The sequence below is a fragment of the Setaria italica genome, chromosome VII (assembly GCF_000263155.2).
Source record: "Setaria italica strain Yugu1 chromosome VII, Setaria_italica_v2.0, whole genome shotgun sequence".
Classification (NCBI taxonomy): Eukaryota; Viridiplantae; Streptophyta; class Magnoliopsida; order Poales; family Poaceae; genus Setaria; species Setaria italica.
Genome location: NC_028456.1, coordinates 24,104,232 through 24,132,030, shown reverse-complemented (window position 1 = coordinate 24,132,030; position 27,799 = coordinate 24,104,232). Strand labels below are relative to the sequence as shown.

Below are 27,799 nucleotides of genomic sequence, written 5' to 3'. Positions count from 1 at the left end.
GTCCAATGTTCTTCTGTCAACAGTAAAGGATCTTTTTCACCCCTGGGATAGTTAGTCTCAATGAAAATATTAAATGCTTGTTTGTAAGGGAGCAAATGCTTGAGCATGAGGTAAGTGGAGTTCCACTTGACATCCATGTCCAAACCAAACTTTCTAGGACAAACATTCACAGCAAAAAAAAAATCTCTTAAATGCAGCAATGCGCTGGTTAGAAGCATTGATGAAAGATATTGCAGATCTAAATGCATCTAGATATGGCTCAACGAGATTCAAGGCAGATTTAATCATGAGATTGATGATATGACAAGCACAACGCTGATGTAAGAACAATGATCCAACATAAGAAGCTAATTTAGGACTAAGTTTCTCCATAGCAGTAGAATTAGCAGATGCATTATCCAAAGTAACAGAAAACACCTTTGAAATCAAATCATACTCCTCTAGCACATTAGTCACACGGTCAGAAATGTTCTGGCCAGAGTGAGATTCATCAATGAGCCTTAAACTAATTAACCTCTTCTCTAATTGCCAATCAGCATTAACATCATGAGCAACCACACTAAGGTAATTTTTCTTAGCACTACCAGATCAGATATCAGAAGTGATAGACACAGATGAAACAGCAACAAATGATTCAATAAGCTTAGCATGACAATCAGTAAAGTGCTTGCACATATCTCTAGTGGTTGATTGCGTAGAGACAGCAGAAAACTTAGGATTATGAGGAAGTTTAATATATTCTTCAAAAGCAGCAGATGCACCGAAACATAGATCCAATCAAATGACATAGTTGAGTACGAGCTACCTCAGCAGAGTAATCCCATTAACGGACAGAACCGTCAGGGTTGAATTGGATTAAAGACGGGGAACTACGAACCTTAGCCCTCATCTTTGGGCATTTCTCAACATGCCTGTTGAGATGGCCAGTGCCAATGGAAGATCTAGCAGCATATATAATGCCACAATGATTACACTTGGCAGAGACCCTTACCTTCTTCCCATTGATGTCCTTGAAGATCTTTTCAAAGTCCTTCCAGCACTCAGAGGTGGTGGAATGGGTCCTCTTGGTGCCGCTGCTCACCATGTCTAGATCAGGAGCATCAGGTGCTTCTTGACCAGCAGGTGGTGCTTCAGCATCAGCTATGTTGATTGGATCGAGAGCGCTGCCACCGAAGAGCTCGTCCCACTCTGCCTCCATGTCACTCTCGTCATCACCTCGCTAGCCCATCATCCGAATCTCGTCGTTGATGGTGTGCACCTAGAAATTGTCGCCGCCGTCCATCACCGACGCTCTGGTCCCTCAATGGATCAACCTGCAAACACAAAACAAGAACAAATCAGTAGAAGAACACTACCAGACAACAACGCAATGGCTTACCAACGAATCCAGAGCACCAGAGCGCACGGCAAGGTCAACGAACAACGAATCCGGAGAACCAGAGCCAGGGAGGAGCGAGAGGAGGCAACAAGACAGAGGAGTGGGCGAGGGGTGGGGGAAGAAGACAACAATGCAACGGCTTACCAACAAATCTGGAGCACCAGAGCGCACAACAAGGTGAACTAACAATAGATCCGAACACCGAAGCCAGGGAGGAGCGAGAGGAGGTGGGGCCGCGGGGTTGGGGGAAGAAGACGACACACCAACGAATCAATAGAAGAACACCAACAGACAACGGTCGAGAGGCGAGGGGGGCCAGGGGCGCCGGGAGGCGACCGACGCTGACCTCCGGTCGCCCGAGAGGGATGAGACGAGAGGGGCAGAGGTGAGAGAGCAGAGGCGGAGAGCCAGAGGTGGCGAGGCGCGTGAGAGAGCGGAGAGCCAGAGGCGAGAGTCGACAGCGGCAGCCAGGGGAGGGAAATGTCGCTAGGGTTTGCGGTCGGGGGGGGGGGAGGGCGGCCGGCGAGGTTATATACGCCCCTCTCCAATGGCTTGATCCAACGGTCGGGAGGCAAGGGGATGCCGGCGATCAACGGTCAGGAGGCGAGGGGCGCGGGGGTGTCGGGTCAGCATCGAGCCGTCCCATTAATCATGTCGAGCCCGTGTTGGCCCAACATGCCTGGGATACGGCCCAGGCCTAGCACTGTCATCGTGCCGGGCCGGCCCAGGCACTATTCACCTCGTGCCGAGCCCATGCTCGTGCCGTGCTTTTTAGTGCTGGGCCTCGGGCTACCCGGTGGGCCTAGCCTATTTGGAAATCTATACCGTCGGCGTCAACCGTAAGAGCACGGATCGTATGGGATCAGGCTTGTCTACGCTCGACTATGTTCCCTCGACCGGAGAGTTCAAGGTGCTTTGTATCCAATTGAACCTAGCTAGGCCGATGTCGTCACAGCGCTCTGCATAGGGGATGGACGGAGGTGGAGGGTGAGACCGCACCCTCCATTTAACGTACGGTCGATATCGGATACAACGTAGTCGTTAATGGGATCGTCTACTTCTTGGCAAATATGGATCTCATGAAGGACTCCAGCGGTGTTAAGCCTGATGATCGTATCTTAGAAAACAAATACGAATACTAATATATAATAAAGAAATATAAAAAAATAAGAAATGAAACAAAAGAAAAAAGAATTTAGTACCAGTTGCGGAGACCAACCGTACTAAATTAGCCTTGGCCACGCGCGACGTGGCAGCCAATAGGTACTAAAGTACCCATTTGAACAGGTACTAAAGGACCGCTTTAGTACTGACTTAGCAATACCGGTTGCACAACCGGTACTAAAGGGAGGTTTGGATCCGGTACTGAAGGCGCTTTCCCCAGCTGCATGCTTACTGGCCCCTTGATCGTTGTCGGCCTCCATTCGTGTTGCCTTGTCTAAGTTCAATACACTTATCAAGATATTAATTAAGATATGTTATTCTATCTGGCTGGTTTATGGTCAGCATCGGCGGGTCCTTGTTGTTACGTTCTAATCTTTTAAGTTAGTGGATTGAGGCCATGCCCTCTTATTCGTGTTATCTTGTCTGAGTTCAATATATTTATCAAGACATTGGCTAGATCCGTTAGCTTATCTGATAAGTATGTAGTTGACAAGGGCTCCCTTTTATGCTTGTTGTGTTACAATAGTTTATCTTAGCCTGTCGGCTGACATAGTCGATATCACATGCCATTAATATTTTATTTACACCACATCCTTATATTAAATATCTATCTATCATGGTGTTTATTCCAAGAACGTTTACCCATGAGTTCGAAAGGTTTCGCTGCCGATCGGCCCAGAAATTTAATGTTTACTTTGTCAATTTTTAGGTCAAATTGACTAGCACACCTTGCACCATTTGCGAGCCAATTTGGAGCATGCACAGGAGTTAAGCAGATATCCCAGATCCTTCGTGTTGTTCAACGCAAAGCTTGAGGTCCAGATTTTGCGTCAACAGGTGTCTGATCATTTCATTTTGCTTACTTTTTTTTTTGCCAACGCATCAATTTTGCATGTGCCTTATTTTTGAACAAACGCTTCAAACGTGGTACTAAGGGAAATACCAAATTACCTTCGCAGGAACTTTCTTCTTGCTGACCTACCCCTCAACATCACCAGAGTCATCTCGCCTACTCTTATAACGCAGCGCTTCGCTCACAGGACAAGCCTCCAATTTCTCGTATTTCTCACCGTGATAGAGGATACAGTCATTAGGACCTGCATGTATCTTCTGTACCTCCAAACCTAGAGGGCAAATAACCTTTTTCGCTTCGTATGTTGAGGACGGCAATTCGTTCCCCTCGGGAAGCACGTTCTTTATAATTTTCATTAACTCATCAAAACCGTGTTCAGAAACTCCATTTTTTGCCTTCCATTGCAGCATTTTCCAGTATGGTATCCAACTTTTTGTACCCCTATTTGCAATCTGGGTACAATAATTTTTTATGATCATCTAATATACGCTCGAACTTCTTTGACTTCATATTCTCGCAGTATTCCTTTGCATCTCACAACACCTGACCTAGATCATTGGTAGGACCTTCTGCAACCATCTTTTCTCTAGCCTCGCCCATTGCAGCATCTGCATAGGCAGCTCCATGAGTCCAGTCAAGAATGTAGTTATCATCTTCTTCTTCATCATCATCTTTCATCATAACTCCTCTTTCCCCATGCTTGGTCTAAACAAAATAGTTAGGCATGAATACCGAACCGTATATGTGGGCGTGAATACTTTTTCTAGATGAGTAATACTTCTCATTTTTGCAAATTCGGCATGGACAATAAATGAAATCAGACGGTGGCTTGTTGGACTCTGCCAGCCACGCAAGCCATTAATGTACTCCATAGATCGTTTGTCCATGTTGTACATCCATTGCCAATCCATCTACAAAGTATTACCAAACCAAAGATATTCTGATCATCCATAAAATTATACATGAAATATAACAAACGTGATACAAAATTCATTAGACTCAAATGTTGATGAAAGTTTAGATATAAATACATAAATTTAAATTTTAGACCCAAACAATATCTAGGAGGACTTTAAGCATTCTTAAGTGGTGAAGACGAAGGTTTCGTTGACCCAGCCTCATCCTGTAGTTTATTTGTGCCTTCTGTGACGGTAGTACTCAGTGAACCTGAAACCCCCGTGACAGGCGGTGGAGCATAACGACCACCAAAAAGAGGTTCCTGACCCGCTGCAACAGCATCTTCATGACATCTTTCCAAATAACGAAGCATTGTTCTCTCCCATGTGCTCATTTTCTTCGGGTTATCACGAGGGCCAATTATGGTTTTCCTCTTGCTGCGAGAGGAACGAAGATCGTCCCCACCATCGCCACGCAGTAGCCATCTCTATGTACCACAATTTATTAAGCTCATATTTGCAACTGACTAAACTATGAACACATTATATTTTTTTTGCCACAATTTATTTAGCTCAAACATAACATATAAATGAAAAATTTATCCATTGTATCTTATTCTAAAAATGACTAATTACATACCTCTATTTCATCTTATTATCTCTATGTACCACAATTTATCTTGCTCATATTTGCAAATGACTAAAATATGAACAAATTATAATCTTTCCCCATAATTTATTTAGCTCATATTTGTAAAGGACTAAACTATGAAATTATTCCTCTAACCTCGTACCAATTTCTTTGACTAATACGTCTAACCTCATACCAATTTCGTTGACTAATATGAAACATAGCATCCAAAAAGTTGTATCTTATTCTAAAAATCACAAATATGAGCTCTAAATAACACATGCATATAAATGAAAATTTTCTCCATTGTATCTTATTCTAAAAATCACAAATTACTCTAGCTCTAAAGCATAAAACTTAGTATACTAACCATGTATCAAGGGAGGATAGAGTTTCTAACTTTTAGAACACTTGAATGAGTAAAATTCCCACGAAATAGTTAAAAATCCGGTAGCACCTCCCCTATTTCACCATGAATGGATGAAACCCGAGCTGGAGGAAATGGCTCGGGCATGAGGAAGAAGACACCTGATTTATAGGAGGAAAGTTAGTGGGGGCTCTAACCGGTACAAAATGTCAGCTATTAGTACCGGGTGGAGCCTCCACCGGGTACTAAAGGCCCTCAGTCATATTTGTATTGGGTGGAGCCTCCACCCGGTACTAAAGACCCTCAGTCATATTTGTACCAGGTGGAGGCTCCGGTACTAATGGGTGACCTTTAGTACCGATTGGAGCCCCCAACCGGTACTAAAAGAGATCACGGGGGGCTCACGAGAAACTAGCCGTTAGATCCGGTACTAGTGTTAGTATCGGGTTAAAAAGTAAAGTATTAGACGACGAATGTCAAGTTTCCCGGCAGTGATGGTTAGCGCCAAAGACAAGGGCATTTTACACGAGCAAAACATGAACAACATTCGGTTAGCCGGGTTGGATGGTTGCTTGGTCACAGTCATTTATAACGATCAAGATTATTGCTCGATGGATCTCTGGTTCCTGATGGACGTCCACCGCTGCATGTGGACAAAACGATACTCCATACGGTGTACATCTCGTTCGGGGCCTCTTAGTTTCAGCAGCCCATATCCGCTGATGGTTTTAGACAACGGCAGGGTTATCGTACAGGATGAATTTGCCTTAAAAGCGTATGATATAGTAACTGGAACATGGGAGCGCCTGGCCTCGATTAGAAATTGCTTTTATATTCGCAAGCACGAAGGAAGCCTTTTGCGATCAAGATCTTCGGAGTAGGGACCGGCGTGAGCTTCCTCCTCCATGGACCATGGGCCAACGAAATGGGCTTCGTTGCATCTCTAGATCGAGGCATGGCATTAGCTTGTTTATAACATGTATATTCGTTGTTCATAATTGGATCCTGTTATATGTTATATATATATCTAACAGCAGCTATACGTATATTGATTGGGGGAAAGCACTCTAAGAAACAAAAGAAATATGATAAACTAAATAGATACGTATAATTTAACTCTAGGATTCCCGAGCGCTCCACGCCCCCCAGTCCCAACTCCCAAGCGGATGGGAGAACAAGGGTGTGGTACTGTGGTGCAGCGGCAGGCATAGCCCTGAAACAAGCCACCCTGGTGAGCTCGGGACCTCGGGTCCAGTCTCGAGAAGCAGAACTGCAGAAGAGGCTGCGACAGCAACGGCAACGGGCACCATCCCTCTTGCTCCTGGCCTCTTGGAGGCACGACGGCAATGGCACAGGAACCGAACGTTTCCGGGGAGGCACAGAGACATGGAGCGAACTGAGTTTTCCAGTTCAGAGGGAGTTGCTTGGCTGTCGATTCCGGGTGCTTTCCAACAAAAAATGCAGCGGTTCTCAGCTTTTCAGATATACTCTGAGCATGCCGTTTCAACTATTCATTTGGATACATTATCCTGTCCGAATCACCCCACCACCTACTCAACCCTCCATGTCGATTGTCGGAAGCTACCACTTTTGTCACAGCATCTCTGAACTTGCTGCTTGAACTATTAGGCTCTGAGCTAGTAGTTGTTTCCACAGCTCCATTGGATTCCGTACGGGCCAACCTACCCCTGTCCCACTTCTTCCTGTCCATAGACCGGTTTTAAGTAACAACTGGTTTTTATTCCTATATGTGCAGGTATGGACGAACTAGAATAGAGAACAAAAGCATATGGTACTTCATGCTCGTGAGATACAGGTATAAGCAACAACGCTTCTCAGAAGTGGACAAGAGGAACAACAGCATAGCTGACAGCGACAAGCCGGCTCAAGCAAATTTTTGGCAAACAGGTTGCACTCGCATCACAAAGAATATACATCATGACACTGCTGTCGGTTCAATGGTCTGGACACGCCCAAGGCTACAATGGTTCTACCCTACATTGACGAGTGGTAAACTATGGAAAAAGAGCGTCGAATCACACCTACACTACAGCACACAAAATACACAAGCTAAGACCACCTCACCTCAGCACCCCGCACCCCCCTCCTCCTAACTGCTAGGAAATGCTGAGCTCGTCTATAGTTCTGGAGAGTTCAATATCCGCAGCCAGGCCATTGGTCCCGTTCATCTTCTGCTCCGTTGGGGCATGGTTGCTGTCACTTGAGTTTGCTTCGCTTCCATCAGTAAGTTTAGCAGGACTAGCAGGGGACGCTGCGCATTCAGCAAACCGGTAGCAGGAGATGAGGTGGTCGTTGGTCATGCCAGAGACTTGCATGAAGGTATACACGACTGTTGGGCCGACGCTGCGGAAACCCCTCCGAACCAGATCTTTGCTTATGGCATCTGCTTTTGATGTTTTGACAGGCACTTGACGAGGGTACCTGAATCGGCTCAATATAGGTTTGTGGTTCACGAAGCTCCAACAGTATTTATCAAATGATCCAAATTCCTCTACAATCTGCCAGAATAAGTACTTAATTCAGACAAGAACAGGTGTTATCTAAGAAATACTTTAAGTAAAAGGCATATATGGTGCTTCTCACTAGGAGCGTGCACAAAATGAAGAGCCACTAAAACATAGATGATGAAAGCAATTATTTTGAGGACTCCAAAGTTTCAGAAATGTATTTAAATACACGTGATTATATTTCAAGCTATGCCACATCATCATTCCTTAACACAAATAGTATCTAGACATCAGACTATATGCTGTCACGCCAGCAAATTATTCAAGAGTGCGAAGTGCTAACCTTGAGTATTTGGCGTGCATTTTCAATAACACCACGCAGTTTCTGTTCAGATAACAGTGAACTGCTGGGACTTCCAGGTGCAATAATTTTCTTCTCACTTAATTTTGAGACCAATACTGGGTCAAAATCCATGAAAACTTCCCTGTGAGGCATATTGAAGATTACTAAGACCGCCAAACACAGTATTAAGGTTCATGAACAAGATATAGCACATAAGGAAATGCAAAGAGATACCTGAATATGGCTCTCTTGTTCAGAATCGCTGGCCATGTTAGTTCAGCTAATGCACCTGACAGCACTAGCAACTCAAACAACTTCCTGCAATTATACAAAGCATTTTAATATTGCATAACCGATGCTGTTATGAGAATAAGGGGGGAAAAAAGCATATCTGCATACTTGTCATCATGTACAGGAACTCCCCACTCTTCATCATGAAATGCAGCATAACAGGGATCTGCATTTGTAAGTGATAACAATTAAACTAAATATTCAACACACAGAAGATAATAGAAGGAGACTAAAAATAGCAGTTACATTACTCTGGCAATGAACACAAACAGAAAATATATGAGGGCCAATAACAATCCTACATTGTGCTCATTAATCTCATATGCATTCAAACAAAGGTGTAAACTTGATTTCAGATTGAACTATCATTTTTAGGGATGAATAAGTGACAAATTAAGTTACCACTGACTACATTGTTGGACCTACCCTGGTAAGGAAATCCAGTCCTGTCTAATTCAACTTCAACATGTCTATAATTGGGCAAACCAGTGAAAATGATTCCGCACATTGACCAAACTGGTAACCCTCATTAGCAGACTCATTTTCAGTGGTTTCCCTGATCAAAATGGCATTAAAAAGGAACCTTGGTGTATAACATAATCACATCCTATTCTGGATATTTTGAGGTAAACATCCTGATTTCAGAATAAATAAGAACTACAGAGCACGAAATGACAAAATCTGTAACTGTAACTCAATCCTCCGTCTCCTGATAGTCCCAGCATTGCAGGTTTCTTCCTGCATAGAAGTAATAGAAAATCTCTGCTCCCAAATGAACTAGTTCATTGTTAAATAACATAACATAACCAAATAGAAACAGCATTTATTTAACATTTCAATTTTGGGGTCTTGGTACAATGATCATAGGAGAACTTTAGATTAAAATGCCCCAACCATAAACAATTAATATGGTTCCCAGTTCTCACTATGCAAGCCCAAGTCTACTAGCATTCCGGATTCTATCTTAATAAGAGATATGCCTGGAGTTGTGCATTCTGAAGTCTATATCCAAAGTTTAGCTTCTTTGCCTACAACAGAATAACTACTACAGCACTGTAAGCTGTTACACTAGACTAATTGTTGGTTACCGAGTGAAGAAGTGCTGAAAAAATGGAAGCAGAAGCAAAATCACCTACCAGTATTTGCTGTCACCCAGGCGCACCTCCTCTTCACACCAGCAGCATCAGTCTGGGAAGCCAATCCACCATCCCTTTCCAGCATGGAAACAGCCTTGTAATCGGTCTGAGAGAGGGCCTTCTTCTTCTTCGCCCCAAACGCCGGCCTCCCAATCCGCCCAGTGGACGCCCTGCTGCAGAACGAGTCGGTGGACGCGTCCGAGGAGCAGGATGCGTCAAGAGACAGGCCCGAGCGCAGCAGCAGCTCCTGCCGGCGCATCCCGGCGGGCGCGCTGAGCGAGGGCAGCAATGTGGGCACGCCAGCGGGCTTCTTCTCCTCCGCTGCCGCAGCCGCCGCGGCCACATCCCTCCCGGGCCTCGGCGACGGCTTCCGCCCGCGAGTAGCGGACACCGAGCGCGTCCTGCTCCCCGCGGACCGCGGCTCGGAGTCCGCACCGCCGCCGGACGCCGGCGCCAGCCGCCCCCTCGCGCCAGCCCCGGACATTGCGCCCGAGCCACCGGCTCCTCACAATCACGAACCACCCGGCAACCCCTTCGCCCTTCAGAGCTTCAGAGCGAGCTCAAATCGGCGAGGCATTGCTGGGGAAACACCGAATTCCTGCCAAGGCAAGCGGCGGATTGCAGGCAGCTCCCGCGCTCGAAGCAAACCTGAGCTCTCCCCGCGAAATCCGCCCAGAAAACCCTAGCAATCGCCGCCCGACCAGCCCGGCATTGCGGAGGCACAGCTCGGGGCCCTCGATCCAAACCCCCGCAAGCGTCAAAACCTTCCCACCCGAAGCTCCCCTGAGGCCGAGGCGCAAAACCCCGCAGGAATCAGCACGAACAGCTCCGGCGAGGCTCGATTCGGAGCTCCCCGAGCGGCGGGACGCCCCACGCCAGCGCCCACGGCAATGGCGAGGCGGACACGGCGCGCCGGCGAGGCGAGGGGAAACCCTAGGAGGAGGAGACGGGTGCGGGTGCGGGGGGCGAGGAGAGGGGGCCTCGGCAGCTGCTGCTCGGAATTTACTGCCGCTGGTATTGGTGGGTGGGTGGAGGGTGCTCGGTGCCTGGTGTGGTGGTCGGCAGTAGATTTGGGCAGCAGGCGAGCAGCGAGCTAGCTCTCGGTGACCTCGGTTCGGTGTCTCGTGCGTGCAGCGTGCGTGCGTGCTGTGGTTTGAACTCTGGTGAGAAGACAGGGAGGGCGGAACGAGATCTGGAGGGGAATGAGGCAGGGCAGGCGGAGGTTTGTTGGCCGCAGCTGCCCACAAGCAAATTATTTTCAAATCGTAAGTGAGATTTGTGCAGAGATTGTGTTTCTTGCCATCTTTAATTAATGGAAAATTGCAGGAACCACCCCATATATATCATCTAAAATTTGAGGTAGCAGCATGTAAAACGTTTTTTTGTTGCAAATGTTCACCTCCATTTTACTTCCAACTACACCTGTGCTTGGCCGGTTTTGTCGACGTGGAGCTACTACAAGCCATGCTAGCCCAGTCAAGTTTGTTTTGGTGCTTTGATTATGCTTATTCATTATGTTGTTGTGAAGAAAATTTACATACGGCAAAAATAACCAAGCTTAAGCTTTTCATTGGTAATTCTTTTGGTGAAACCTCTGAAAAATGCTATGCTTATACTCTTAGAAGTATCTAATAACATCAATAAAAGAGTATATTAGTGGCTCTGTATCGGGGAAAACGGGGAATTGGCTTAGCTCATTTGTGGTTAGGCGATTTCTAGACAAAAGATTGGCAAGGTTTCACCGTACTTGCGCGAATTCCAACATTTTAGAGGTACTTCTAGAAAACTGTGGCTCACTAATATTGTACCATGTCACCGCCTAGAGATTGGCAAGGTTTCACCGTTCGAGTAAAAGACCTGGATACTGTCTGAACTAGGGGCCAAGCACACATTGGACCACCTCGGAGTTTTTACTGTGCAGTTTGACCCGATGGATCAGGCAGGATTGCAGGAAGACTGCGTGGATGCACCCGGTGTTCCTGCACGAACAAGGGCACCTCTGACGCTGTGGACCAAGAGGGACGGAGCTGGAGAACTCGGTTTGCCCCGGGAATAATCGCGGAAAATCACAAATCACCTCTTTGTGGCCTATCTGTTGGCATTTTTTCCCCACGTGTAAGCAAATCTCAGAACAGAGGTATCTATCAACACTAGGCCATCGCTTTCTCAGGGAAGGAATTATTAGAAACGACGTTCACCAATCGCCGCAGAAACACTACGTGCCGGTCCCGGGCAAAACGCACCAATGGAAATGTGCTATGTGTGCCTCTCCCTGACGTGAAGGCAACCTGCCTCTCTGGCACCACTGGAAGTCTGGAACACAAGGCTTCGTCTTCGTGTAGCCCTTACCACAGCAACACCCGCAATGCGAGTACTTTCTTGAGAGAGAGCAGCACAGATCTGTGTCATCTTTTCCTCTTTCCGGTGGAACAGTGTCACATGTACCAAACAGCAATAATAAAAGGTGTACAGCGGACGGGTGAAGCTACGCGATCAGAGCCCGTAATCTTTGAAAGGAGAAAAGGTCACGTGTACAGACAGCGGGGCTCTCGCTCCATCACCGCGCATTCGAGACGCTGCGGGGGTGTTTGCTTCTGCTTATTTTTAGCACGTGTCACATCGAATGTTTAGATACTAATTAGAAATATTAAACGTAGACTATTTACGAAATCCATTACATAAGTGGAAGCTAAACGGCGAGACGAATCTATTAAGCCTAATTAATCCATCATTAGCAAATGTTTACTGTAGCAATGCATTGTCAAATCATGGACTAATTAAGCTTAATAGATTCATCTTGCCGTTGCCGTTTAGCCTCCACTTATGTAATGGGTTTTGTAAATAGTCTACGTTTAATACTCCTAATTAGTATCTAAACTTCGATGTGACGGGTGCTAAAAATAATAAGGAAGAGAACCAAACCAGGTCCAACAATTGCCGTGACCAACCTGCAAGATGCCACTTCGGCACAGCGGCGGCAGGGAGAAAGAGAATAGAAGGAACACCTGGCCTGAGAGCTTTCCATCTACAAGGGGAGAATCCTCCTCTTCCTGAAGTACCAGAGGAAGGAGCCGAACACGACGGCGCCGCAGACCCCTGTTATGACGAGGGTCCACTCGAACGCGTGGGGCACCTTGAACAGGGCGACCTCAAAGTTCATGCCGAAAACTCCCGAGACCACGCCGAAGATGGCCACCACGAATGTGGCGGTGGTCAGGAGCAGCTCGAACTGGATCAGCTGGTTCCGGACGTTATCCTGCAATATCAGCATTTGAGATGATCATGTGAGCATCTCTCTTTTTCGTCAGGATTGGGGGCACAAGTTGTACAGAAGTAGGCCAGGAGAAAATGCATAGGCCAGGAGAAAATGTATCTGTCGCTCACAGCAACTTGACTGCAATCTGAACAACTACAAAACCGTATCATCGAATCTTTGTAAACTATAGAGATACTGTAGAAGGAAAGAGTTGAAATAGGTTGGCTATCACCAGTCACTGTCGCTGCTTATTAAGAAATCTTAGTGTTCTGTATGCTATGTTCAGCTAGGCAAGTTATTTTGAGTTATTATTTCCCTGTCCCATCTTAATTAGAAAATTCACTGTATTGGAATTGGATTCTGCAATCAAACTAGTATCTCAATCATGCCATCGCCTGAGTCAGTCCTAGTGGCCACTATGTATAAGTGTATACTGCAAAAACAGTAGCTACTGGTTGTCTTACGGAGTACTTCATAAGTTGGTCAAAACGAAAGTTTTTTTTTTTGCCAGACATCTGAAATCTATGGCAAAAACAAAAGAGCAACATGAAAGATATTCAATTGAAGGCCACAGTAAGTTAATATTTGCTCCAGCAGCCTCCTGCAAGCATCTGATATACGAGCCAGCCTATAGCGTACCTAAAGCCTCATCTTTGCCAACATTAATCATTTGCACAATGCTTCAGCTCAACTGAAGCTCAGGCTACTGTCCCCAGTTTACACTCAAAATTCACATCATATCACCTAAAGTTGCCATGTTATACTCATAAATCCAAAAGAGCATTCAATCTAGCCAATTAGTGTGCCTGAAGTTTCCAAGCTAACCTTATCATGCCATTTTAAAAAACAAAAAGGAGCATTCAACCTCCCTAAGTACTGCGCCTAACATTTCCAAGCTAACTGATCATTCTATTCTAAAAAAACAAAAAGGAGGTTCAACCTCGTTTAGTGATGCTATTCAATATTTCCATGCCAACTAACCATTCAGAGATGAACAACATTGACATGCTTTCATACAGTTCTAGTTTGGGAGTAGCATATAGGCAACTTCTTTAAAATTTGCAGCATTGGAGAAGCAATAAGTAAATTCCTGAATCTACACAATGGGAATTAATTGATTCTGAGGGTGAAATTACCAGCTGTATGCTGATAAAATCCTCTGTATCATCAATATACTCCTTCAGCTGCAAAAATGTGCAAATAGCAAAAACCACTATGATGCTTCAAATAGAAACAATGCTAACATAAACTCAATTCAGGATTTATACCGAAGTTAACTTGCTGAGGGTGTAATCGATGACAACAAAGTAGGCTTCCAACAACATTTCCAGTTCTTCTATGTTGTACTGACTGCTATCTGAGCTCTTGAAGCTGCTGTGCCTGCTTCTGGCGAAACTGAATTCCTTCTCAAGCCTCCGGGATGCAGGGGGTGTTGAAACAGGTGAAACTGGAGCTGAGAGAGATGCACTGAACCCATTATGACTATTGCCAATTCCCTGAAGGTCCTCATCATCTAACAGGGATGCTTCCATCCTCATTTTCTTCTCAGTGAGATACATTTCAGCCATATCACCGTCATCGTCCATGAGCTGCTCTATCTCATCTCTGACCTTAAGTGAAAAAAGTGGATTGGAATATTGAAAAAAGCTGCCAAGCGATCGCACCAAGCAAAAGCATAACTATGACCATCCTTTTACCTTCTGGACTCTCCTTGTCAATGCAACCAGCTTGCTCTTTAGGCGCCGGACACGTTCCAAGTTGAGGGTGCTGATTTTTGCTGTCAGCTCATCTAGTAATGGGTAAGCTTCAGCCTCTAATTCGATAGCCTGACAAAGTGTGCATTAGTTTTAAATTTTCCACTGATATGCCAAATCATTATCTGTAATAGGAGGCATAACTGAAAGCCCACAAGTCGAAAAGCGAAGTATTGGATTTGCTGAATGATTGTAAAATATGTGAAGATGGTTTTGTTTCTTCCGAAATATTGGTGGTAGTAACTAGCAAGCAATCTCAGACACTGGGGAGCAAAAAAATGAACAGTAGATCAAGAGATACTGAAACTAATAACTGCAACTGAGGATCATATATACTGTTTGTCAAGCTTCAGACCTTCAGTTACTTCATCATAAAAAAAAATAAGGGAGGTTAATCATTACAGTTCTGGTTATAGCAATATATACACCCTCATTTGATTCTTGGTAATCCAGGCAGCTATGATTCAGGGAAGTTAAAATTAAGTTCAGACCATCAACCAAACAATGTGGACGGGAAGTAACTAGACATGACAGCAAAGTAATGGCACACTGTTTTGCCAAATGCAAGGGTCCAAGTGGGCAAAAGACCCGTCATCACCTCACTCCTAGGATACACTGAGAGTAGTAGAGGACCCAAATCATTAGAGCTCACTGTGCAATGTGCACACATCACTAGACGAACTAATGCCATAAGTGGAGGCACGAAGGAAGAAACGCGAATGAAAGTTCTCCACTAGGCGAACCAAAAAACTAAAAAAGCTGCTAATCGAAGAGTGGTACCTGCGAGTCCAGGAAGGAGCAGGCGGCCTCGAGCGCGACCTCCAGAGCGATGAACTCGAACGGCAGGTCGTCGGCGCGGTCCACGAGGCGCCGCTGCAGCTCGTCGACGTACCTCCGCACGGCCTCCTCCGCCGCGGCGCCCCCCGCGGGGTCCTGCTCGCGCAGGACGAGCGCCTCGTCGGCGGTGATGATGCAGCGGACCCGCTCGAGGTTGCAGACGACGGCGCGCTCGCGGCCGAGGATGGCGGACGGGTAGACGAAGAGCGGGTCGAGGAGGCGGAGGTCGCGCGCGGGCAGGTCCAGGCGCCGCATCAGCGCCGGCTTGGCGACCTCGACCGCCTCCGCGGCGCCCGTCGCCGCGTCCACGCGCACCCACGAGCGCCGCCCGCCACCGCGCCGCTTCAGGCCGTTGACGTCGATGGACACGCCGCCCGCCCCGCCTCCGGCGCCGGGCGCGGGCGCGGCGCGGCGGTGGTGGGGCCCGTTCGCCGAGGCGGCGGCGGCGGCGCGGGAGGACGGGAGGAGGAGACGGTCCTTGAGGTGGTCGTGGTCCATGGCGGTGGCGGGGGGCGGTGACCGCGGCTGGGCTGGGGTGATGGTAGTGACGTGTCAATGGAGGATGTGAGCATGTATGTGGAGGGAGGGATGGGATGGGATCTCCACGGACACCGGGGTGGGGAGAATCCGGTTAAGGTTGCTCGCTGCATCGCCGCGTTATCGGTGCTGCGTGGTGGGGTCGGGTTGGCCAGGATGAGACGCGACGCATCTGCTGCCGTTCGATTCGCCCCATTTAACTTTAGTTTTCCGTACGCTAATTTTTTGTCCTTCCAACATTATATATTTTTTTAGCAGATCTACCAACAATAAATAATCAGCCTTTGCAGAAAAAATCGGAGACCCGACTCTGGCCCGGCCCAGCATATCTGTGGGGAAAGCCCAAATGGAAGTGCTTCCCTCTTTGTTTTGCGAGAAGGAAAGCATCGAAATCTTTTGTAACTGGAAATCTCTATCGAAAAAATTGAAACTGGAAATGCAGTGAAGATTCGAAGATATGTAAAATTAGTAGAGGCAGTACAGATTATTTGCGAGGTAACATCAATGTGTTTGCTCGTGATCGTGGCCTCGTGGGCATCAGGTCAAACCGGATTCGGAATCGACATCGACATCGACATCTCCGTGTCTTGGTCTGACAGGGAAACACTGGTCACATAAGTATGTTCTTGGTCTTGCAAATCCTTCACGGGCCATACAATCTTTTTCACGTTGCGCTACGCTCCATCGGCACAGCCGCCACAGCTTCGGTATTACTCCTACTACTCGGCAAGTCGGCACCCCTCGACGATGGAGCCCATAGTACAGGACCTGGTGATCCGCCACGACGCCGCGGACAGCCTCGCCTTCACGGCCTCCGCCTGCGGCGGCGCCATCCGCCTGCGCGCCCTGGGGCGGCGAACGCTGGTCGCAGACCACCACGAGCACCAGCTGCACGTCCACCTCGTCGCCGTCCTCGAGCACGGGGGCCGCGAGCTCAGGGCCAACAAGTCCGGGAGCGCCGCGAAGTTCCTGACCATGGGACCGGGCAGGCGTGCCGCCGCGGTGGCGCGCGTCGTGGGGAGGGCGCGGTTCCCGCCAGGCTGCGCGGGCGCCGTGGCGCGGTTCTGCGAGCTGGCGGCGCGGGCGGCGCACGGGAGGAGGTGCGACGACGTGACGGTGACCGTCGACTGGACGCCGACACGGTCGGGGGCGCGGAGCGAGCGCGAAGAGGTGACGGGCGAGGACGCCGGTGGCGGTCTGCTGCAGTTTGCACGGGGGTTGTGCAAGTATGCCCTCGGCTACTTTGGATTTGCTTGAACGAGGTGACCGCTTCGCTTAGCCTCTCAAGGAAGCATGAAGACTTGGCAAGTTCACACAAAATTTGGCTGCGAGTGGGAAGCTACAGAGTACTGAAAGCAAGAAAAACCAACCATCCATGGTCTATTTGGCAATGGCTCACCACATCATGTAGAGCAACAGATGCAGGCATTACACAAAGTTGTGATTGACGCCATGCTACAGTTAAACCTATTTGATCCGCACCCACAAACTGAAACTGAATCCAGTCATGGTCAGGCTCAGAGCTCAGAGCAAGGCATAGTTGCAAACAACATATCCAATATGACATACAAAACCACTGGTGATGCAAGAAAACCTAATGGTCTGCTCATAAAGGAACTGATAGTACAAGCAAGTGCAAAGCTCAAATTAGCTCAACCGGTCACTTGGACGATACCGAATTCATAAGTGTGCATCAAGACATGGTAACAGAGCCACTGCGGCCCAAGATAAGGAATAGCTACAAAACTCTCGTTTCCCATAGAACTAGGACACAGATGCCTAATACAGTAGCAAGTAACTTAGATGATGCCGATTTTGTTGGCCACATCAAGAGCATCGTAGTCCGGTGTCAGCTTCACGTAAGCCTTCTTCTTCCCATCAGGCCTACACCAACACAGGTTTGATCGATTAGCAACACAACATAGACAATACAAAACAAGTGAACAATTAACACTGGAGCAAATGCGCTAACCTGATCAGGGTGTTGACCTTCTTTGCCTGAATGTCATACATCTTCTTGACAGCAGCCTTGATCTTCTTCTTGTCCGCCTTGAGGTCCACGATGAAGACCAGAGTGTTGTTATCTTCAATCTTCTTCATTGCTGATTCAGTGGTGAGAGGGTACTTCAGGATTTGGTACTGATCAAGCTTGTTCCTTCCAGGAGCGCTGACTCTTGGGTACTTCGGGTCCCTAGCCTTCTTCAGGGTCTTGGGGCGGTGAAATGTCACAGACGTGCGGATCTTCTTGGTCTTCTTCTTCACTGTACCAGACTTCACAGCCTTGGCAACCTTCAAGGCCTGGGCCTTGGCATCACCCTTCTTAGCAGGAGCAGCTAATCAAGCCACACAATTACATAAATAGTTAGCTCATTGGCCATGCATAGTGTAGAGTAAGCCTATCAAGTAGAAATAATTCATGAGTAGAAGGTGGTGATTATGCACAACAATAGACAGGTCCTGATCAAACAGGAAACAACACATGGATATGGTAGCATTAGATGTCTCTTCCGTATGCAAATGACAATGCAGTATTTCCAGTTCGCTTATTCTATACTGTCCCGTTTGAAATGATTTGCATGTCCTGGTCAAGGCATGGATTACAAACAGGTGCCAAGCAAGACCTTATACAATTCAACAGTGGAGACACACATACAAAGGAATGCAGAACATCCAATCCACAGAAATTTAAAGGCTAGCACATGACTTGATCAAAATGAGGCCCATAAAAATATGCAATATTAGTTGTGTACCTTTAGGAGCCATTTGTGCTTCTCAGAACTGCCTCCTGGACTGCACATAGAGCAAGATAATTATGTCAGATGGTGCAGATGCAAAGGAATATACAGGAACCATACAAGATTCCGGGATAGCATTAGCAAAAGCTATTATACATGAAAACTACTACATCAACAACAGTTCTTGTTAGTCTAGCATTAGCCCGGGATAGCAGTATTAGCACCAACAGCTGCAAACTACGTACTAATTCAATCTCAACCCAGTCACAGTTTGTCACTAAATGTAGTTACTTAACCACACAGCCCAGGCAGCAACATATTAGATCTCGATTAATCCAAAAACGCCATAGCTAAGCAATTATACCATGCCCCAAATCAACCATGAAAAGCATATTGGAAACATAAACATCACCCCTACGTATCATTACCACATGATACGATAAGCGTACCAAGGTCAAAGAGACTCCCCATAGAACCTTCTCACGATTAACCACAGCCACGAACAGAGACAAGAAACCTACAAGGAAGGCGAAAGAATTCCTCAAACGAGCTACACCTTGACGAAACAGCGCAATAAACCGCCGAATAACAGGCGCGTACAGAACAGATCCGGCTCCTTCAACAAACCAAGACCGAGCCGGCTACACAACAAAGAAATGCATCCGATTCGGAAGGCTAAGGAGAGCACGGAGCACGTCAGCCGGACCGGGATAGAGATGGGGTGGGGGGAGGGCGGCGGCGGCGGGTAGCTTACCTTACCTCTCCTGGCGGCGGGGCGGCGGCGGACGCGAAGCGATGACGGCTGGGAGGAAACCCTAGCTCGCGGGCGGAGGTTTTATAGAATGGACCCGAGTGACTCACTACCATGGGACAGGTGGGCCTAGTTGGGCTGGACAGGAAAACCCTGTCGTGCGCCGCCGTTGGTTGCATGGGCCTCATATGGGCTGGCCCACTTAGATTTGAATCGGAAGAAAGGTTCGCGTCGGTTCGGATACGCGCCAGCGGGCACTCTGGCAAAGGGCGTATCCCCATCTCTTGCTATCCGATCGAGATCTCCTCCGCGTCGCACCAACTCGCCGGCGACCACGGAATCCCGTATGGCCTCCTCGCCCTGGCGGCCGGGGATCCCCATGCATTCGACATGCCTGGCCCGTTTGAATCTAACATCGCTTTGGTCTTCGCGGCGGCAGAGGGCTGAAAGAACATGGTGATGCCGTTCGATCCTGTGGTCAGATTTTCAGTGCCTTTTGTGTTCTGGTGAGTAGGTTTCAGCTCGGTGCCTGGGTGGGATTGTGATCTGCATAACTTGAATGTAGCCTGATGGTGTTGTTTTCAGTGAACTTGTGGCTGATCTACTTTTGATCCATCCGGTGCGTGTGTGGTGAACAGCAGTGGTGCTTGTCTGTGCTGTGAACGAATTTCTGTAACTCTGGTCCTGTTTAATACATGCGCGGGGGTACGGTCGCTTCAACTATAGAAGAATTGGCAAAATATGTAGCACCGGCGGCTCAGTTGGCTCGAACTTGGATGCACGACCTTCTGTTTGGTTGGTGCGGGCGCGACGCAGAGAATGAAAGTATTTCGGTTTTTTTATCTGTTCTTTGGTTGGCTCTCTTTTGTGATTTGGATTGGACGTGTGACGTGTTCCCGCCCTGAACCGCTGCACGTCGTTGTCAACGATGGCCTCCGGTCTCCGGAGCGACGTTGGCTCTTTGCCTCCGCCCTCATCGTTCTCGGGTCTCGACTACCACTGCCACTCTGATTGCTTTTGCGGCTGTTTGTTCGATGCGACTAGCGGACCGGTACCGTGCCACCGCGCTTGCAACGGCTTCGCGGGCCAGAGAAGCTGCCCCGAGCTCGCGAAGAAAGTGTAATTGCGCGACATCTTAATTTGATCTCTGAATTTGAGCTATGCAATCTTTCGCAGTGCAGCGATCCATAAAGCATTAGAAATCCAGAATACCCACCCACACCCAGCTTTCCAGCCTAGCTTTCATAAACAAACTTCAAGAAATATGCAGTGACCATGTCTGTAAGACGTACGTAATCTGGTGTGCGTGGAAGTGGAACTGGAACATAAACATTCTTAAGGCAGTGCTTGCCAAATACATATGCAACTATGCAAGCTCAAAATCCAGGCATGAGAAATCAAAGACACAGGAATGCATACAGAAGTTCTGAAGGAATTAACCATTTAGACATTAAGCATCCTCCAGACCGTAGGAAACAAAGAATATTGGTGTGTTAACCCAGACATATAGCTCACAGGCCAAAACCTCCGTCGTCAGTATACCTAGTACGACAAGCTACTCTCATAGGAAATCACAATATCGCAGACAGAAATCAAGTTCATCTTGTCCTGATGAAACGAATCCAAAACTCTTGTGGGGGATAAGATGCACCACATGAACGATCCAGGGTAATCAAGCTCATCTTTTCCTGAAAACGAACTCAAAGCTCCGAGTTCTTGGAGCCCTCGGCTGAGTTCTGGGAGCTTTTGGTCCTGGATTCGCCTGGGATACGGACCGGCGGAGGCGGGAGGCCATCAGCTGCAGAACCCCAGTTGGGGGTGGGCGGGTCAGAACTGGTGCTAGTGGGCTCCTTTTGGGTTCTCATACTCAGTGGCACCATTTGGGACTGCAAGCACGAAGCTTCACCTTCGGCGGCAGCAGCTGGTGGCACCTGATCACCATGGCCAGCGGCAGCAGCTGGCAGCACCTGATCACCATGGCCGGCGGCAGCAGCTGGCAGCATCTGATCACCATGGCCGCCAGCTGCTTCTGGCGGCACCTGATCACCATGGCCGCCAGCAGGTGGGACGATTGCTGGTGGCAGTGGTGGCGGTGGTGGTGGCAGCACGTTGCTGGAGCTAGCTTGGCCGGCGCCTGGGGTCTTGAACCGAACCAGCATGACAGTCATGTTGTCCCTCCCTCTAGGAAGTGCTACGCAGTGATCAAGAAGGGACTCGCAGATGAACGTCAGCCCTGCGTTCTGGATCACAACATATGTTAGGGCGACAACAGATGAACAAGATAAAAAGCACGCTATGCTATTTGAGAGTAGGCTGTAAATGCCCATAAAGTCAGGCAGTAGCTAAAATAAGAAGGCCAAGCACACTGCTATCAGTAAATAAGCACATCATGCACCCAAACCTGTTTTAGAATGCGATAACAAAATTTCCCCTTTTCCTTATGCATCACTGTTTAAAAAAAGCAAACACGCTGAGAGGGAATAATACTCACGGCAGCTAAGTATATCCTCACATAATCAACTGCTTGCTGGCTTGTCATGCAATCCCTACAAAGAAGGACATGAAGAGATGTGTGAATCTAGAGCAAACAACGTAAAGAAAATTAATTACATCAATGAATACTACTCAGGTTGGCCAGAAGCCACAACAACTTCACCAGCATGTTTCATTAAGTACTGATGTTATCCAGAGTTCTTCAAGTAAGTTCTTCCAAAATAAATCAAATATCTGGTGATCATTTTCAGAAAACTAGCACAAATATCTGGACTCGAGAAACATAAAACACACAGAGCATTGGTAGATTGCACCATGCTGCAACACTGACCCCTGTAGGCCCATCACAACAAACACTGGAAAGGAGTTAAATCCACAGCATTTTGAGAAATCATACAAATTTATGCATAATGGTGCAGTGGCCCAGTCCAAAGTAAATCAAATTAACTGAACCAAAATCTACAAATCCCTTGTGGACAATTTGAATACTATTCTACATAGGAACTTTGAAGAAACAAAAATGTAGAAGATAACTGTCATTTCAACTTGATGTATTCTGCATGGAATCATGAACACTGAATCAAACCATAATAGAACAATGCACCTGTGTTAGCTGAAAACTTACCAGATTCCATCACATGCTAAAATAAGAAACTGAGCATCATGAGTTATATGTTCCTAAACAAACAAGGGGAAATTTTCCATCAGATGATACCCACCTCGATAAAATCACATTCTAATGACACAATTTAGTAACACTTACAGTGCGAACTTCAGGTAAGGCAGTAATTGCTTGTTCTATGGCAGGTAAACTATCATCATTCTTGTATGACAGGTCACCTGAAATGTAAGGAAGTAAAACACTGATTACAACAAAAGCAATTGTATAATCCAATAACGGGCCAGAAAAGTCAGGCAGAACTATACCGAGTGTTCTTGAGACCGCAATTCCTTCATCAATACGAGGGATATTTCCTCTTGCTTCAGTTATGGTTACCGCACGTCCTGCATTTTCTATTCTCTGTCTTTCGGCTGGAAGGTTTGGTTTAAAATCGGTGGATAAATCAACCGCCTTTGCAAACAATAGAACAAACAGAGCATTTAGGCACCATTAGAATACATGTATTGTTACAAAATATCATGCTGATTTGGTATCAGATAAACACAAGTGAATTAGTCAGCGCACCAGATCATTCCTTGAGAGTACACAACGAGAATCACCAGCATTTCCCACAATGATTTCGTTGCCTCTAATGAGAACCACACATGCTGTACATCCATCTTGTAATGGCCCCGAATAGGGAAGCTTCTGAAAAAACATTGAAGACAAAGTAAATATTACATGTTTTCATAGATCAGATTTTATGAAAAAAATAGCTGAGTTTGCACCTGCCCACAGAATGGTAGACAAAAACGTCGTCCACGAAGGGCCTCTCTATATTCATCCCAATATTCATTACCACCATACCCAGATAATTCCTTCCCTGCCTTTCTGCGTCTCATCATCTCATCCATCCTGCAACAGTTAAGTAGGAACAACAATCACATATTTGTTATTTGCATGTGCAGCAAGTTTAACTATCAACTATAAACAAAGAAAGTGGCAATATTAGTCCTTTGCCATCCACTATAGTAATGAAAGGAGCTAAGTTATGTGAACTCAAAATATGTAATGCATGAATTTAGTGAGCTACAGAAAGTTTCAAACCTTAAGAACGTTTCCTCAAGTGCAGTAATGGGATAACGATGAAATTGTGGATGTTTGCGAAGCTCAACGTGTAAGTGCTTCCCGCAATACCTTGAAACAGCAGGTCCTGAAACAGAACGTCAAATAACTCTCAAGTATCATGGTAAATGGTATATATTGCTAAAAACAAAATAACGAGTCAAAAGGACTCATGAATGCATAGAGGACTACATATCAAAAGAATGCAATGAACTCATATTGCTAAACATCCAGCTGTCTGCTGGCATCATGCATTTAAAACTTGTTCAACAGAACTAGGGTTAAAGATCGAACCTCCATGGCCATCATAAACACCAAAGAATGATGTGGCAGTTGCAGCATCAAGTTGTAAAACAGCTGTGTGCTGCAGAGCAAGAAGGCTACACATGAGGCTTCATCATTTAGCAACAACTAATAGCAAGTCAATCATGTATATTTCATATAACTATGCTCTCAATGACCCTACAAGAGCCTGGTAGGTTACTCACAGAATCTTCCATATTTTCACGAAATCCTTGCATAGCTGACACGGCATAAGCAAGTCTTCCATTCTCACCACTCTCAGTAGTCTTTGCTGTCACAGGCACACTAAGTGCCATAGTGGAGCTTGATATCCTGTGGCATAGTAATGTGAGTACAATATCCTAAAAATCCTATCAAGAAAATTTTAGGAAATGGACAAACTGACATCAGATTGCAGATCAAAAAGGTACTAGAAAGCACTGATGATATACAAACAGAAATATTCATTAGCAATGGCAGTCCACCGCATGCAAAATTAGGATTTCTTCGGATAAAGAAACCATAGATACACATACTTCATTGCTTGCAATGCTTTATGCGGAACTCGTCTTCTCTTGGCCCCACATTTTCTATGAACAAGGAAGCAACAGAAACAATCTATGATGGCAGGATGTAACTGAGGCTTGGGAACAGGGCCTTAGGTGCATTCCAGGACAATTGTACAAGATGGAATGGCAGTTTTCAAGGATGCATTAACAAAAGTTGCACCTAGGATCTATCTAAAAAGTTAACCCGCAAGTGAACTGAGATTTTGCAATAACAACATACAAAGTTTCAAACCCAAATCACAATAGCAAATTTCGACGTGGCTGGAGATGTTCAACTTCCGCGAATTTCGATGACTGGTACTTCAACTTGCCCAATAACAAACTAGTCGTACAGGCACTCGATCTAAATGAAGAAGACAAGCAACAGGAATAGCAGTGCAGACATTTCTGACAGCAAGGAGCTAGCGATGTGCCACTGCACAGAACCCTTGACAAGAATTATAGTAATAGATAAGAACACACACCACAGTCTTGCAAGAGACGGAGATCTAACAGATCTAGCACAAGTGTTTAGGGGAACAAAGCAAGGAAACAGGTAAAGGAGACAGGCAGAGACCACGACTGCCGCACGCACAGTATTGTCGAGAAGATCAGCAGGGAAAAACGACAAGAAAAAGGTTCAACTTCACACGATTCTAAAACCCTAAAACCACATAAAGAAACAGCGATCTCTCAAACGTACGGCGATAAATAGATGCCAAAACAATTAAAAAAAGCAAGAGAGTTCCCTCAAAAATAAAAATAAAAAAGCAAGAGAGATCACAAGCAGATTTATCCACGAGTTTTGAATTTTGACGCACATAAGCAGTAACACGAACGACAGGCTTACAAGAGAACTAAGAAACCAGTGACGAGAGGAAGACGGTATAATTTTCGAGGAAAGGCGAACAGAGATCACCATGGAGTCGCAGCGCTCCCCTGTCGCCTTCTCTCCGAATAAACGACTACCAAAAGCAACAGCAAAACGAACACGGAACGCAACAACACAAGCGAAACTCTAAGTACGAACTGAGGGCACGACGGCGCAAAAATGTTTTGGAGATCCAAGGGCCTCACAGAGAACGAAGAACTCCCAAATGAAAGTGCTCATCGACACTGCATAACCACATTATCAGCGCACAAAAACAACAAGGGAGACGTCAAGAGATCGACGACGGTGAGACGGCACGCGTAGTTCCAACTTCCAAGGAGGGAAGCGAGCGGAGATCACCATGGAGCCGCCGGTGTCCCCGCTAGCCCCCTCAACCTCCTTCACCACCACGAAAACCACCGCGACAGCAAAAATCAGCAACGGCAACACCACAAGCAACAAAAACACGGAGGAACAACTCACAACAAGACCAAAATCCGCGGGTCAAAATCTCCTCAAGGATTCGCAAACCCAAAAGCGCCAGCACGTCGAGAACGAAAATCCGCTCCACGACAAGGAGAGGCAGCAGCAACATTCAAAACACCACCGCGTACATCACGCACGGGAGCGAGACCAAATCGCAGCGCGAGAGCAGAAGAGGAGACGAAATCGTACGGGTTTCGGAAGGAGTAGCAGGAGGATGGGGTTTTGGGAGAGAAGGGGAGGAAGGCGTAGGGATCAATCTCACCTTCCCTGGCGGTCCTCGCAGGAGAGAGGGAGGAGAGAGGGAGGGAGGGAGAGAATGCGGCGTCGTCCATGCAAGGCAAGGGAGGGGAGCACTTTATACCCTGCGCCACCCGCTCCACGCTTTCCACCCCGGCTCGTTTGCTTCGTCGGGTGGATCGGCTCGGCTTGCTCGGCTCGGGGTCGGGCTCGGGCACAGGCTCGGCTCGGGGTCGCGCACGCGGCACGCCCGGCCAAGATCACGCCGCGCGCGCGGTGATTTGCCTTTACCGCCTTTGTCTTGACCTGCCCAATCAGGAAGGCGGTTAGAAACTATCAATCCAGATTCCAGAGCCATCAATGGCAAGCCTACAGAAAATGTGGATCAGTAATTAATCGGGATCGCGGGTCAATCATATGATAAGTGGATTAACCATATGATAAGGTGGGTTAATCATATGATAAGGTGGATTAAAGCGTGGTGAATTCCAGATTTTCGAACGGAACACGGCCACACGGGTGCCGTACCACACCGTCACGCAGTCACACGCTTCTTTCTTGGAGGCCACTTCTCTCTAGTATTCTGTTGTGTTTACAGCGGCCTGCTTTTTGACCGCGACAGCTGTAGCACATTCCCCACCCCTATTATCTTCTTTTGGTTTAATTTTTCGGGCGGAATATTCTAGAACCAGGGGGAAAATATCTGGTGCCACAAAAGCGAAGATTTGCTAGGTCGATTTCGAATTCGTTGCAGATCTAAGCTTGGTAGCATCAAATTATTAGGAATGGCATTGTGAGAACAGTGTCTAGACTCGAGATCATCAAATTGGCACGGCTCTAGTGAAATACAGAAATCAGGGTGTGGCTTAAATGCTTAGTGAAATAACAAGCATAAACAGAATAGGAAACTGGGAAGCTACGAGACGCTAACGCGTGACTGGGGGATTAATATTAAACATCTAGCATAATCAGCGAGAGAAATTCGATCTCTCGAGGTGATCTGAATTTGCTGTAGGAGTAGGAGTAGTACCTGGGGGCGGCCCCCGATTCCCCCGCACGTGTGGTGCGGATGCGGCGTGCGCGAGGCGGAGTTGCGGTGGCGCACGGGCCCGCGAGCAGGTTGGCTGGCACTCGGCGTGCGCCGCGGCGAGCGGCCGACCAGCCGGCGCGCGCACGGGGACGCCCACACGAGCGCCGCGGCCCGGTGCTGGCGGCGCCGGCTCGATGGCCGCGCACGTGCGGGCAATGCTGCAGGGGTCGTCGCGGCGCCGGCGTCTGGCACACGGCCAAGGCGACCGGCCTACCAGCAGCAGCTGCGGGGTCGAGGCGCCCGGCGGCGCTCGCGAGATGGCGGGCCGGGCGGCGCCAGGTGCCCGGCCGGCGCTCGCCCTCGGCATGGCGGGCCGCGGACAGCAGCCGCCGCGCGGTGGCGGTCTTCCGGGGCGCCGCGGACCGCGCCGGAGCCCAGCCAGCCCGTGCTCCGGCGGCGGCGGCCCAGCATTCCCAGCGCGCCGGAGGTCTCGAGGCGCGCCGGCACTCCAAGAAACGCTCGCCCGCGGCCGCGCTGCGTCGTCGGTCGCGGAACGACGGGTGGGGACTAGCCCTAGCCCGGCGGCGCCGCTGCTTCATCGCGGAGGGAACGAGACGGGAAAAGGCGAGGGGGGCGGAGGCGGCGAGGTGCGAGTGGGAGTGGGACGCACCCCGGCACGTGGCCTCGGGCTGTGCGCTCTGAGGCTTCGAACTCCCCGAGCGTATCAGC

General features: G+C 47.7%; 4 protein-coding genes across 6 annotated transcripts; all 4 read right to left on the bottom strand.

Moving 5' to 3' along the window:
* Positions 1-7,156: 7,156 nt before the first annotated feature.
* On the bottom strand, positions 7,157-10,768 carry LOC101782624 (probable GMP synthase [glutamine-hydrolyzing]). The gene is made up of 5 exons (XM_004976071.4): positions 9,528-10,768; positions 8,500-8,557; positions 8,335-8,418; positions 8,101-8,242; positions 7,157-7,808 (listed from the first exon to the last, which is right to left on the bottom strand). Exons 1-5 carry the CDS (start codon positions 10,009-10,011, stop codon positions 7,407-7,409), a joined length of 1,170 nt encoding a protein of 389 aa, XP_004976128.1. The 5' UTR covers positions 10,012-10,768; the 3' UTR covers positions 7,157-7,406.
* A 1,637-nt stretch (positions 10,769-12,405) lies between these two features.
* Positions 12,406-15,983, bottom strand: LOC101781953 (magnesium transporter MRS2-C). 2 transcript variants are annotated; one of them, XM_004976069.2, is made up of 5 exons: positions 15,318-15,983; positions 14,481-14,609; positions 14,052-14,393; positions 13,920-13,967; positions 12,406-12,783 (listed from the first exon to the last, which is right to left on the bottom strand). In XM_004976069.2, exons 1-5 carry the CDS (start codon positions 15,870-15,872, stop codon positions 12,553-12,555), a joined length of 1,305 nt encoding a protein of 434 aa, XP_004976126.1. In that variant the 5' UTR covers positions 15,873-15,983; the 3' UTR covers positions 12,406-12,552. The 2 variants fall into 2 exon arrangements, with proteins under 2 accessions (XP_004976126.1, XP_004976127.1); XM_004976070.2 differs by lacking the exon at positions 13,920-13,967.
* A 1,468-nt stretch (positions 15,984-17,451) lies between these two features.
* On the bottom strand, positions 17,452-19,486 carry LOC101781149 (60S ribosomal protein L23A). Of its 2 annotated transcripts, none has more exons than XM_004976067.4 (4): positions 19,401-19,486; positions 18,662-18,701; positions 17,884-18,244; positions 17,452-17,795 (listed from the first exon to the last, which is right to left on the bottom strand). In XM_004976067.4, exons 2-4 carry the CDS (start codon positions 18,672-18,674, stop codon positions 17,711-17,713), a joined length of 459 nt encoding a protein of 152 aa, XP_004976124.1. In that variant the 5' UTR covers positions 18,675-18,701; positions 19,401-19,486; the 3' UTR covers positions 17,452-17,710. The 2 variants fall into 2 exon arrangements, with proteins under 2 accessions (XP_004976124.1, XP_012702637.1); XM_012847183.3 differs by having other exon boundaries at positions 19,406-19,468.
* A 1,375-nt stretch (positions 19,487-20,861) lies between these two features.
* Positions 20,862-26,114, bottom strand: LOC101781545 (probable protein phosphatase 2C 42). Its single transcript, XM_004976068.3, has 11 exons — positions 26,066-26,114; positions 24,105-24,231; positions 23,911-23,980; positions 23,599-23,704; positions 23,280-23,406; positions 23,077-23,199; positions 22,818-22,962; positions 22,654-22,730; positions 22,516-22,568; positions 21,889-21,943; positions 20,862-21,637 (listed from the first exon to the last, which is right to left on the bottom strand). Exons 2-11 carry the CDS (start codon positions 24,213-24,215, stop codon positions 21,098-21,100), a joined length of 1,407 nt encoding a protein of 468 aa, XP_004976125.1. The 5' UTR covers positions 24,216-24,231; positions 26,066-26,114; the 3' UTR covers positions 20,862-21,097.
* Positions 26,115-27,799: the final 1,685 nt, after the last annotated feature.